The following is a 13,548-nucleotide window of genomic DNA, read 5'->3' on the forward strand; positions in this document are numbered from 1 at the left end:
AAGGCCGAAGAGTCATCTGTTCATTCAAATCTTTACTGGGTACCCAATACCTGCCTGGCACTGTTCTTGGACAGGAGGATACAGCAGTGAACACAATAAATTCAAAACACCTGACATAATTTCAAGGGGATGATAAATCCTAAATAAATTCAAAACACCTGACATAATTTCAAGGGGATACATCCTAAATAAATTCAAAACACCTGACATAATTTCAAGGGGATGATAATAATAAATTCAAAACACCTGACATAATTTCAAGGGGACGATAAATCCTACAAAGGACATGGGTATCATGGTAGAGAGTGACAGGGGTTGGGAAGGGCTAATTCATGCAGGGAGGTCAGGGAAGCAGCAGGGATGTTAGAGACAGAAGGTGAATGATGACAAGAAACAAGCTGTGTGAGCAGTGCTCTCGGCAGATGCAACCACAAGTGCAAAGGTCCTGGGGCAAGTGTGAACTTGGAATGTTTGAGGAACAGCAAAGAGGCCAGGCAGTCTGAGTGTTGTCAGAAAGGAAGAGAGGTAGGAGATGTGCACAGAGAGGGGAGCTAAGCAAGGCCTTGGCAGCTCTAGCAAGGAGCTGAGTTTATTCTAAGGGCATCAGGCAGGCAGTGGAGGGTCTTGTGCAAGGGGTGACACGATTAGAATGGCATTTTTCAAAGCTTCCTCTTGGTGCCGGGTGCGGAGGAGGAATGGCTAATCACTGGGGAGAGGTAGGGACGAGCAAATAACCAGAGTGAAGGCCTAGGGTTGCTCCTGCCTGTTTGTGGCAAGCTCATTGCTACTGAGGAAGGCTGAGCTGTCACAGTGTTGAGGTGTGGAGGGCGGGCTGCTTGGGCCTCAAATTACAGGCTGCCCTTGGCCCCCCACTCCTTGGGAGGGTCACGCACCTCCAGCCAAGGAAGTTGGGGCCCATCCAAGCCCTGGAAACTTGATGAGCTGGGCACGGCGGGCTTCCCTATGGCACTGGTGACAAGTTTTATCGCTGCTGAGTCAGCATCAGGAAGGGCGGTATTTGAAAATCTTTCTGCCCCTTTTAAAGCATGGTTTGTCCAGAAGGATAGAACGGGTGGGGGGTGGGGGGGGTGGGGAGAAAACCCACAACAGACTCTTAGAACAAGGCCTGGGGAGACTGTCAATCATTGGATATTTAATTATCACCTTGGAGGAAGGTGACACTAAGCTGATGCTTTGAAGAGGAGCTCCCAGTGCCATGAGGCTGATGTCCATTTCTATGACAAATATTTTGTAACACTCCCTTATTTTCCTGAAAGAAAACTGCAGGTGACAAAAACTACCTAGGCACATTTTTATTTCCCCCCCCAAAATCAATACAATGCCGTAATTACAGCCTGCAAGAAGAATAAAAGGAAGGCAATTTATAACAAAGAAAAATTTCCGTATGAACTTTTGAGCCCATCCATCAAGGAGACGCGATGGAGTCGTCAGGTGGCACCTAGACACGGATTCAGAGGCCTGTGAGAGACTGATGCAGGCTGGGTGGGCCCGCGGCACTCGCAAGCCAAGTGCTTCTGGTGGCCCTGCCCTCAGTGCTGAGACTTTCAGGAATGTGGGATAACTCCTGGAAAAGCTTTGCATTCAAGTATGATATTCCTTCCATTTACTGACCACTCACATTCCTAGAAAATTCAGAGGATCCTAAAACTGTGCAGAATACCTCCGGTGGTTATGCATAAAAAGGACTTAGGATCGAGGCTCAGATCACAATACATGTAAAAGAATCCATTCATATAATGATCTGGTGGAAGACTCGGAAGCCGCATAGAACAAAAGGGAATTTGGGAGCCCCATCGGGCTCTCCCTCGCACAACAGGCCACAGAAGGTCCCTGGTTCCTGCCCCTCGGACTCCAAGCAGCATCCTCAACTTTGACAACCACCAGAAACACTTTCACAGATTTTGGCCCCTAGGGGGCAGTGTGTTCCCTTGGGAACCACCGGTTAAAAAAAAGTTTGTAACCAGTGGCCTGTGGGCTGAATCCATCCCACAGGTGTGTTTGCTTTGGGTCTGCCTGCTGTTTTTATTTATTTATTTTTTAAAGTAGAGCAAACAGTCTGCATCTGAAATCTGGACAATTTGATGTAAAAATCTGGGTGTCACACTTCTGACAAATGGGAAGATCTGGCACCTCTGGGCCCATCTATCATCCAGTGGGCACCTCTGCCTGGGCTCTGTGGCGCTGCCCCCTTCCCCGCCTGGCCCCTCCAGGCGCTAGGGTTTGGTTTCTCTGGGCAGAAAAGGGCTCACGCAGGCATGGTGGAGAGCGGACTCCTCTGTGGCCTTGGGAGGGCTGACACAGAGGGGCGCCCCGTTCCCCTTCCTTTGCTGAAAGCTCTCTCCCCATGGCGGCACAGATGTGTTCTGCTGGAAGTGACCTGCTGGCTACGGGGTGGGATGTGCCAGGTGCTCAGAGAAGGAGGCCCTGGCCGTGGACAGGTGGGACCCACAGGCCCCAGGTTGGAGCCCTCCTGGGTAGCTGCCCCGTGCTCCTGAAAGCCTGACCCGTGGCCCAGCCTCAGGGCGGCCTGGGAAGGAACCAGATCATGGAGCTCGGGCCTCAGGGGAAATATCGCAGGAAGAAGGAGGGGATGCACCCACCTAATGTGAGGATTAAGGAAGACGAATCGTGTAAAGCGCCTGGCACGGTAAGGGCTCAATAGGCACAGCTTGCATTTTAAAAATTACTGTCGTCGTTCTTTTTATCTTCTGAAAGGTCTGTGTCCCCCTCTCCAAAATTTTGCTTGAATTACACTCTACCCCAAGGCCGTCCAAGAGGACTTTTTGTGACGACAGAAAACATTCTATATCTGCACCATCCACTCAGGCACCCACGTGTGCCCAACGGGCACTCGAAACGTGCCTAAGATGACTAAAAAACGGAATTTTTTTTAATTTTAAGATTTTATGTATTTATTTCACAGAGAGAGACATAGCGAGAGCAGGAACACAAGCAGGGGGAGTGGGAGAGGGAGAAGCAGGCTTCCCGCCGAGCAGGGAGCCCGATGCGGGACTCGATCCCAGGACCCTGGGATCATGACCTGAGCCGAAGGCAGACGCTTAACGACTGAGCCACCCAGGCGCCCCTAAAAAACCGAATTTTTATTTTGACGTAATGAACTTAAAGTTAGTTCCCAGTGACCAGTGGCCGTGCTGGGCCCAGCAGCTCTAGTGTAGACCCTTCTAGAATGTTCAGGGGAGTTGCAGTTCACGCCAGGGAGAGACTGCAAAAGGTCACATTTAGCCTGAAAACTCCCTCAAACCCTTGGAGACCTGTAGGCAGGCTTTACACATCCACCCAACATAGCATCCTGCTTCTCACTTTTATTTGACTTCCACGATTATTTTAATGCCCACCAAAGTTAGCGACTCCCTGAGTGAAATAAAAGTTAGAGACCCTGCGAGAGGATCCATAGCAAGTTGCCCACGGGCTGGGCGGCCACCACGCGCCATGCTTAGGACCACAGTGGACGGCGAAGGGGGAGGCAGCAGGTTTTTCTGAGAGTCCTTGGTTGTCTGCAGGGTTTGCTCATTTAATGCAAGATTATGCAGCTTTAATGGAGGTTAACGTGTCACTGCGGGGATTAAATCAGGTGGTCTGCATGAAAGAACCCAGCTGAGGTGGGTTGACTTGCGTCCCCCAAAATATACGTTCAAGTTCTAACTCCGGGTACATGGGAACGTAACTTTATTTGGAAATAGGGCCTTTGTAGATGTCATCAAGTTAAGACGAGGTCATACGAATTAGGGCGGGGCCTCATCCAGTGACTGGTGTCCTTAGAAGAAGAGGGGAATTTGGACACGGACACGCACAGGAGAAGGCTGTGTGCAGAGAGAGAGGGACCCTCGGGGAGGCAGAGCCGGGAGCAGTGCAGCCGCAAGCCAAGGAACAGCAAAGATTTCCAGCAACCCCCAGTACCTGGAGGAGACAAGGAAGGATCCTCCCCAAGAGCCGTCAGCGGGAGTGTGGCCCCTGCTGACCCTGGATTTGGGGCTTCTGGCCTCCAGAACGGTGAGAGAATATAATTCTGTTGTTTGAAGCCACCCAGTTTGTGGGGCTTTGTTACAATGGCCACAGGAAACCCTTACACCAGCTACCAGCTGCCGAGTTGGGGACGGAGAGGGTCTCCGCTGGAGTGTCGCCTGGGGGCAGAGAGGAATCTCCACCCATCAGCCTCACACCCAGCTTCTGAAAAGTTGGGAAGCAGGACCACCTGCTTCCTGTCTTTCCAAGTGGCCCCTTTCTTTTCCAGCCCCAGGGAGCCCCCCTCCCAGATGTGTGGGCACTGGTCACATGACCCTCAAGGGTGGGGTCATAGCAAAGGCACTGGGTAACTTATACACATATGTTGTAACTCCACTGCACAGATGGGGAAACTGAGGCTGGAGGGGGCCAGGTCTCAGCTCAAGGTTACAAAGGAGTTAGAAGCAGAACCAAGTTCTCTAGACTCCTGCACCAGTGTTTTACTTGTTTTGAAACTTAAAGATCTTGGAGAAAGGAAGTCCCCCATGAAATCCGAGTTTAAAGAAATTCAGCTTGAAGATGAACATGGATGTGACACACGTGTCCCTCTTAAGGACACCCTGGGCCAGCCTGGGCCCTGGAGGGCTGCCTGACTCCTGTCAGCATTCCGAAGGTGGGTCTACTTTGCGGGGCGAGTGAACAAGCTCTGTGGTCACACCCCCAGGCCAGAGAGAGGGGGCAGCTGGACAAGGGAAGAAGGGAGCTGTGTGTGCACACGTGTGTGTGCTCACTTGAGGGGAAGGGAAGGGAGCGGGGAGCACAAACAGGAGAGAGGCCAAGCACAGAGAAGGCTGCCATTGTGAAGGCGGGACAGCTGCACCAGGGGCCCCTGAGGAGGCGCCCACAGGAAGAATCCAAGTCCTTTCTTCTGTGTGTGTGTGCAGAAGGGCCCAGAAGAAAGGAGGAGGGGCTGAGATGGTGGGGGTGGGGAGAAGCGAGCCGGGAGAGAAGAGAGGGGTATAGAGAGATGGGGAGGGTGGTGGTGGGGGCTGCTGGCTCCGGACAGAACACGCAGACTCATCCGCTCGTCCTGCCATGACTCCCCGCGCGCCAAAGACGGGGCGCGCCCTCTTGCAGGCACGGGAGTGCGGAGGGCACAGCTGTCCCCCCTTCCATGGAGCGGGCGTCTCAGAAGGGAGGCGACCAGCGAGAGCAGTGGCAGAGCCCATGTTAGTGCTGGAGAGGGCCAGAGAGCCGGGCTGAGCAGGAGCCAGGCCAGGGGCGGACTGGGACATCCCTTAGCTTGGGAGGCTGGACAACAAATATACAGATAGATGTTAAGCGGTGACGAGAGCTCTGAAGGAAAATAAAGCAGGGTGAGGGGATAAAGAGGGGACAGGAACCCTCTTTTGGATGCGCTAGTCAAGGAAGGCTTCTCTGAGGAGGCGATAATTAAACAAAGATCTGAGGGAAGTGAGTGAATGGGCCATGTAGATATGTAGGGAAGAAGTTTCTAGAAAAGGAAAGAATAAGCACAAAGTCCCTTGAGGGGGCGCCGGGTGGACTGTTTGAGAAACAGGAAGGAGTAGAGCAACGGAGGGGGAGGACAGGAGGTGAGGTGGTCAGGAGGTGAGGGGCAGGGGGGCAGATCATCAGGACCCCGAGGTGACTGTGGGGGGCCCATGGGGGCACTGCAGGCAGAGGAGAGACAGGATCCCTCGGGCCACTGAGGCGGGAACGGAGCGCAGCGGGTGAGGACAGGAGCGGCGTGCAGGGAGGAGAGGGCTGTGCCATGCGGGCGAGACATGGTGGCAGCTCCAGGAAGGGTGGTGGCGGGTGAGCTCTGGAATATCCCGAAGAGAGAGCTGGCGGGGGTTTGCTGATGACTAGATGTGGCGTGACAGCAAGGAAGAAAAGCAGGGACGACACGAATGTTCCGGAATCCTGGAGTCGCCAGGGGAGACCATGGGACACGTTCGGGGAGGGGGACGCGATCAGGAGGCCGCTTCGCACACGTCAGGTTTGAAATGCCAGGCGCGGGTCCAAGGGGAGATGGTAAGTAGGCGACTGGAGGCCGGGGTTCAGGTTCAGTGTGGGGTTCAGGGCAAGAGGATAAAGGCAAATCAAACAGAGTGGTGGAAAGAGGGAAGGATGAGGATTCTTCCACAAAAAAAAACAGAGGAAGGCACCTAAGCACCAATCCTCACATCTGCGCAGTCCTACACACGCACGCACGCACGCACGCAGTGAGTCTTGCCAGGGATGCCACCATGCCCAGGGCCGCCTTCCTGGCCTCTTGTGCGAGAGGCAGCAGGTTGCCCCAGCCTCACCAATACCTCATGTGCCCTGCCAGGGCCGGCGTCATGGCCCAGAGCCCCTGCCCCCCAAGTGAGGGCGGCCGCCCAAGGTGGACAGCCAAGTAATGCAGAGCCCCAGCTGACCTCCCTCCCCAGCTTTGTGTGAGCAGAAGAGTGAAAATAATTGGGGTGCTCAAGGCCAAATTTCCAAACAGCTCCAACTGGGGGCCCTGATGTAGCCTGGGCTTGTAGTGAGAGGCCTCCCCCCAACCCCCGGTGCATTCTAGAACATGATGAGGGAGGGGCTGAAAGCTCACCACCAGTACCCACATCCCTACAAAAGTCTGTACCAGATGGCAGAAGCTGGGCACGGAGACCACCTCAGAACTGCCAGGCTCAGATGGCAGCGTGGAACGAGAAAAGCGTCACCCCAACGAGAAGACAATGGGCACTTCTGTCTAATTTGCCAGCAAGCGCCGGAAAAGGTGTCCTCCCCCACCCTGCCCCCCCGCAAAGCAGTGTAGTGGAAATCTGTGATTGCCACCTCAGTACGTTTTCCTTCCTCCTCATTCCCACAGTCCTTGATTTCCGCTTTGCTGGAAGTCACCAAATTGCTCGTGGGCAGAGGAGGTGCCCATGTGCGTTCCCACTGCTAACGTGTGGGACTCGGTTTCCCCACATCCCCACCAACCTTTGGTGTGACGGGCCTCTGCGTATTTGCTATGGCCACTGTTGCCTTCATTTGCATTTTGCTGATTACCAGAGGGATTGAGCACATGCTGCCAATTTTAATCCATGTGCACAACTTATTTTCACCATCCAAGCTGATCTATGGCAACATTCCTGGGAACACTGCTCTGGGGTGGGTCGTGCGACGCTATGCTCCTTGTATAAATCATCACCATCATCAGGGCTAACACTGCTTAAGGGCTTACTGTGTGTCACTGTTCTAACATTTCATCCCCACAAAACCCTAGGAGCTAAGTAACATTCTTATCCTTCTTCGAGGTAACCAAGACTAAGAAGTTAAATAATGTGTCCAAATTCACTCAGTTAGAAAGTGGTGGAATCAGGATTTGAACCTAGGCAGAGTCCTTGCTCTTAACCGCTTTGCAAAGAGCTGGGAGGAATCTCATTGCCAGAACACTACAGAACTTGACCCATGGGTATGCAACGTGAGCGAGCACACTCAGGCAGCTGACATGTGCTAAAAGTTGACTGAGTACCTTTTGTAGAAACTGAGGATTCAATTCATCCCTTTCAGGGTGTTTATAATTGAGATCCCAGTCCCCGGAGACAGAGGAAGCCAACATACAGAAATACCCAAGAACAAACTGGTATTTATCCTTCTTCTACTTTGCATGTCTCACTTCGTCCTTTGTCCGTCTCTACTGCAAGCATGGGGTAGCAGAAAGTAAGATGTTTGCCAAATGAAAATGCCAATCTTGTAAAAGATGCCAGGTTTTGTAAAATTAATTAAAGGGATGCTGGAGGATAGCTCGAAGCACACGCAAATCCATTGACAAACAATATTCTGATCCATGAGGTAACTGAAGAAGAGGCCGCTGGAAAGGATGAGGAGATAGTAAGTACTTCCTGGGGGTAAGATTCAGAAGTCAGAGGAGTTAGAGAGACCCTTGGGAAAACTGACCAAATCCCAAATGCTTCTGCAAAAATGACCTGTTATGATTTTGCTGCGCAAACTGCAGGTTCTGTAAAGGACATCACATTGTGTTATCGCTTCAATTTGTTGGACAAGTCACACCCCCCCCCCCAACTATCCCTTCACCAACCCACTTGCTTAAAGAATCAACCCATTAGTCACCATCACAACATAACATTTGTTGCTATGAGATACATCAAATAAGGTAATTTTCAAAATTTTGTAGTTTTTTTTTCCAAGATAAAAGGCCCAACTAAACGCACTAAAAGCACTATTTACATGAAATGTTGGCCCACAGTTGGTCCACTGAAGGAACGTTTTTCTGGTTTCAGCCTTGCACAGTTCAGGCTGATCTCTTGTAGTCGAAAGGGGGTCACACACACAAGTGGTTGTGAACTGTTACTATAGTTTGATAATCTTCCCTCAGTATCCGCTGTCGTCTTCTCCTACAGAAAGGAATTTCTAGCTGGGAAAATGGTCACCCAGAGTGGAGACTGCATTTCTTAGGTTCCTCTGCAGTCACATGTGCTCATGTTACTCATTTCTCATCAATGAGATACAAGGAGAAATGGAAAGCAGCTGAATCTCTGATCAATTTAGTAACACCTAAATAGATAGAGCAAAGGCTAATAGACCTAAAGAGAGAGACAGATGGCAATACAATGATAGTAGGGGACTTTAATACACCACTTTCATCAACGGATAGATCATTTAGGCAGATAATCGTAAGGAAACATTGGCCTTAAATGACATGGTAGACCAGATGAACTTAACATTTACAGACCATTCCATTCCCAAGCAACAGAACACACATTCTTCCCAAGTGCACATGGAACATTCTCCAGGACAGATCATACGTGGGACCACAAAACAAGTCTTAACACATTTAAGAAAACTGAAATCGTATCAGGCATATTTTCCAACCACAATGCATGAAACTAGAAATCAATCACAAGAAGAAAACTGGAAAATTCACAAATATGGGGAGAGTCAACAACATGTTACTAAAACAACCACTGGGCCAAACAAGAAACCAAGAGAAATTTTAAGAAAATACCCGAGACAAATGGAAAGAAAACATCCCAAAGTGTATGGGATGCAGCAAAAGCAGTTCTAAGAGGGAAGTTCATTGTGATAAACGTTTACATCAAGAGACAAGAAAAATCTCAAATAAACCACCTAACTTTACACCTCAAGGAACTAGGAAAAGAAGAACAAAGCCCAAAGTTAGTAGAAGGGAGAAAATAACAAAGATTATAATAAAAATAAATGAAATAGAGACTAAAACAACAGAGAAGATCCATGAGGCTAAGAGCTGGTTCTTTGAAAAGATCCACCAAATTGACAAATCTTTAGCTAGACTCACCAAGAAAAAGGACTCAAATAAAACCAGAAATGAGAGGTGTTATACAGAAATACAAAGGATCATGAGACTACTATGAGGAATTATGCACCTACAAATTAGACAGCCTAGAAGAAATGGATAAATTCCTAGAAAGATACAACTTACCAAGACTGAATCACGAGCAATTAGAAAATGAATAGATCATTTACTAGTAAGGAGATTGAGCCAGTAATCTAAAACCTCCCCAAAAACAAAAGTCCAGGACCAGAGGGCTTCACCGGTATGTTCTAACAAACATTTAAAGAAGAATTAAGGGTGCCTGGGTGGCTCAGTTGGTTAAGCATCTGCCTTTGGCTTGGGTTGTGATCTCAGGGTCCTGGGATCGAGTACTGCATTGGGCTCCCTGCTCAGCAAGGAGTCTGCTTCTCCTTCTCCCTCTGCCTGCCGCTCCCCTCTGCTCGTGCTCTCTCTCTCTCAAATAAATAAACAAAATCTTAAAAAAAAATAAAGAAGAATTAATATCAAACCTTCTCAAATTCCTCCAAAAAACAGAAGAGGAGAAAACACTGTTAGACTCGTTCTATGATACCATAACCAGACAAGGACACCACAAGAAAAGGAAATTATAGGCCAATATCCCTGATGAACAGAGATGCAAAAACCCTCAACAAAATATGAGCAAACTGAATTCAACAATACAATAAGAGGATTACATCCCATGATCAGGTGGGATTTACTCAAGGGATGCTAGAAGGGTTTACCATATGCAAGTTGATCTATGTGATATACCACATGAAGAAAATGAAGGATAAAAACCATACGAGCATCTCAACAGATGCAGAAAAAAACATTTGACAAAATCCAACATCTATTTATGATAAAAACTCTCAACAAAGTGGGTACCCTCAACATACTAGAGGCCCTATAAGACAAGCCCACAGCTAATGTCACACTCAACAGCGAAAAACTGAAATCCTTTCCTCTAAGATCAGATCTGAAGTTTTCTACACAGGCCTTCTGGTCAGACGTTCTAAAGGCGGAGTGTGAGCTACATTCTGCCTTCAGACAGCCTTTGTTTGGCCCCTACGGTACATTTTTAAAAAAACTGAGTTCGGCAACTTTTTTTTTTTTTTTTTTAGTATCAGCAGATTTCAGCTAAAAATTCGGTGAGAAATATTTGAAAGTTGGTACCACTGAACACAAAACAAATGGCTATAATTATCTGGACCTGAGTGGCAGACGCCCCTTCCAATAGGAGCCCTCTGGTCTGCTGCAGGACCTCTGTTCCGATTCTTCTATTTATATTCAGGTCCCCACAACTACCTGGGAGTGTACCTGTGGTAAATTCGGACACCTGCGGTTTTCTGCAGAGACCCAGGAACCAACAGGCTTATGTGTATAGGATCGAGGTCTTTGACCAAGGTACCTCCCGCAAGACAGACAGGAAGCCCCACTCGCTCTGTGTCCACCCCCCGACTCCCGCCCTCCCGGAATAGCGCACCGCCGCACTGACCACAGGAGAGATGGAGCGTGCTGGGTAGTGCAGACAGCCAAGTGTAGACAAACCGTCCATGTCAACTCCCGGGCCAGTCTGCAGAGGGGCCACACAGTCCCACATATGCTTCTCTCCATTTTCCACACGGATTTTCATCCCCACCCCCACCCCAATGTTCTGGAACCTTCTTCCATACTGATGGTCCGAAGTCAACAAATCAGTCCCCAACATAACCCACGGTGAATGCAAATTGTGCATAGGTACTTCCAGCCTCTCTCTGTATTACAGTTCATATTTTAAATGGACTGATTTTTAAAAAAAATTCCAATTCCTTTGAAAAGGTCCGTTTCTTTCACTACTATAGGCAAGTCATTTTTCCCTTTTTTCTAATGCATAAATGCACAACTTTTATATTAAAATGAAGTTGTTTGGGCTACCTAAGATCATCTAAAATCCCGGCAGGATAGGGACCCCGGGCTGGCGTGAGGCCAGGGCACCTGGCAGCCTTTCTGACGCTCCCTGCCCGCCCGCCCGCCCGCCCGCCCGCCCGCGGCCTCCTGGCTCCCTGTACCTGTCCGGTACCCCGTGCTGTTGAGGTAGACGGCGAAGGTGCGGCTCTCGTGCTGTGCCTGCCAGGAAGGCGAGGAGCAGTTCTCGTTGTTGGTGTAGGTGTTGTGGTTGTGGACGTACTTCCCGGTGAGGATGGAGGAGCGCGAGGGGCAGCACATGGGCGTGGTCACGAAGGCGTTGATGAAGTGCGCCCCGCCCTGCTCCATGATGCGCCGCGTCTTGTTCATCACCTGCATGGAACCTGCAAGCAGGAGCCAAGCTGAGGTGCGGCAGGCCAGCTCCCAACCCGTGCCCCAGGGGGCCACGGGACAACAGTGGTTCTCAACAGCGTGGCACCCCCCTCCCTGGGGAGATTACATTTTGGAAATCTCTGGGGACATACGGGGGGCACCACTGTCACGTGTGGGCAGGGGCCAGCAAGGAATATGTGTGCAAGAAATTTCCTGGGTCTGCAGTCCCACTGGGTGGTCATGGGGAGCGGGAAAATACCTGTTTGTAAATGATCCAAGCCTAGAGTGGAACTTTGTTTTACGTAGAAACAGAACATCTTTTTTGCAGGATATTAATGTGCAGTGTATTCCCCCCACCTTTTGTTTTTGGAAAGCAACCACTGTGTAAACCAAGGGAAGATTCTCTTCTTTCTTTTTTTTTTTAAAGATTTTATTTATTTATTTACTAGAACGAGAGAGAGAGACAGCGAGAGAGGGAACACTAGCAGGGGGAGTGGGAGAGGGAGAAGCGGGCTTCCCGCCGAGCAGGGAGCCCAACGTGGGGCTCGATCCCAGGATCCCGGGATCATGACCCGAGCCGAAGGCAGACCCTTAACCGACTGAGCCACCCAGGCGCCCCACCAAGGGAAGATTCGACTTTGTTTTGTTTGGAACCTTCCCAAGAATTGTTCACTTTTACTGGAATCCGGTCATGCCAGCTCACTGGGCTCACCCTCTCCCCGCACACTCCTCGGCCGAAAGCGCTCTGCTTCTTTGTCCACATCGTCCTTCTACTTTGGAATCCACTTCCCACCTCTCCCCCAGATTCAACCCACCAGCCAAGGCACCTCTTCTAGTGATCACTCTGGCTTCTGATTCCTTGAGCTGTTACTATGCATGCAGCATATGTTATTAGGACTTAATTATATACCACCAGGTGTTGTGGCTTCATTCATGCCTTTTCTTGTTTCTCAATGAAGCTGTAGTAGTGAAATTCACTTAGGAAGGAAAGGAAACTACCGTGTTCTAGAAGCCTACTGTGCACAGGTGCTTTCATGGTCACTGCCCTGCTGAGGGCCCCACGAGAGCAAAGACTATGTGCCTTGCTCGGTACTCAATCCTCAATGCCCCCATGGTGTGTGAAACACAGTTGGCACTTAGTAAATGTTTGCAGAGTGGATGCGTAATACTATGGCTGGTATCTGAATATTTAGTAGGTTTAGAGAAATATTCAATGGAAATCATTTTCCACTTCCTTTCTGTGGCCACCCTCAGTTGCTTTCATTTTTCCTTAAAGTTCTTAGGATCTGTCATGGCTTGAGTGATGCAAAGCCTTCCCCCCTTCCCCCACATGTCCACGTCATAACCCTCAGAACCTGGGAATGTGACCTTACTTGGAAAAAGGGTCTTTGTAGATGTAGTTAAGGATCTTGGGGTGAGATTGTTCTGGATTACTTGGGTGGGCCCTAAATCCAATGACAGGTGTTTTGTAAGAGACAGAAGGGAGAAGACCCACAGACACGAAGGGGACGGTCATGTGAGGACGGAGGCAGAGGTTGGAGAGAAGGGCCTCCAGGAGCTGGAAGAGCAAGGGAGTCTCCTCTAAACCCCCCCCCTTTTTTCTTAAGATTTTATTTATTTATTTAATTGACAGAGAGAGAGAGACAGCGAGAGAGGGAACACAAGCAGGGGGAGTGGGAGAGGGAGAAGCAGGCCTCCTGCCGAGCAGGGAGCCCGATGCGGGGCTCCATCCCAGGACCCTGGGATCATGACCTGAGCCGAAGGCAGTTGCTTAACCGACTGAGCCACCCAGGCGCCCCTCCTCTAAAGCCTTTTGAGGAAGCATAACCCTGTCAACACCTTAATTCTGGACTTCTGGCTTCTAGAACTATGAAAGAGTAAACCAATACAGGGCCTACCAGGCATTTGAAGTTTTTGCTGGAGAGCTGCCGATCCCAATCACCAACAGCCCCTTGGAGATGCAA

General features: G+C 49.8%; 1 protein-coding gene across 3 annotated transcripts in view; it reads right to left on the minus strand.

Moving 5' to 3' along the window:
• The window catches only part of SULF2 (sulfatase 2), a 112,822-nt gene that overhangs the window by 54,600 nt on the left and 44,674 nt on the right, over nucleotides 1-13,548 (minus strand). For all 3 annotated transcript variants that reach the window (XM_044918544.1, XM_044918543.1, XM_044918545.1), the window contains exon 3: nucleotides 11,356-11,595. In XM_044918544.1, the coding sequence (XP_044774479.1) occupies nucleotides 11,356-11,595 (240 nt within the window). The remainder of the gene's footprint in view (nucleotides 1-11,355; nucleotides 11,596-13,548) is intronic.

Source organism: Neomonachus schauinslandi, chromosome 10 (genome assembly GCF_002201575.2).
Source record: "Neomonachus schauinslandi chromosome 10, ASM220157v2, whole genome shotgun sequence".
NCBI lineage: Eukaryota > Metazoa > Chordata > Mammalia > Carnivora > Phocidae > Neomonachus > Neomonachus schauinslandi.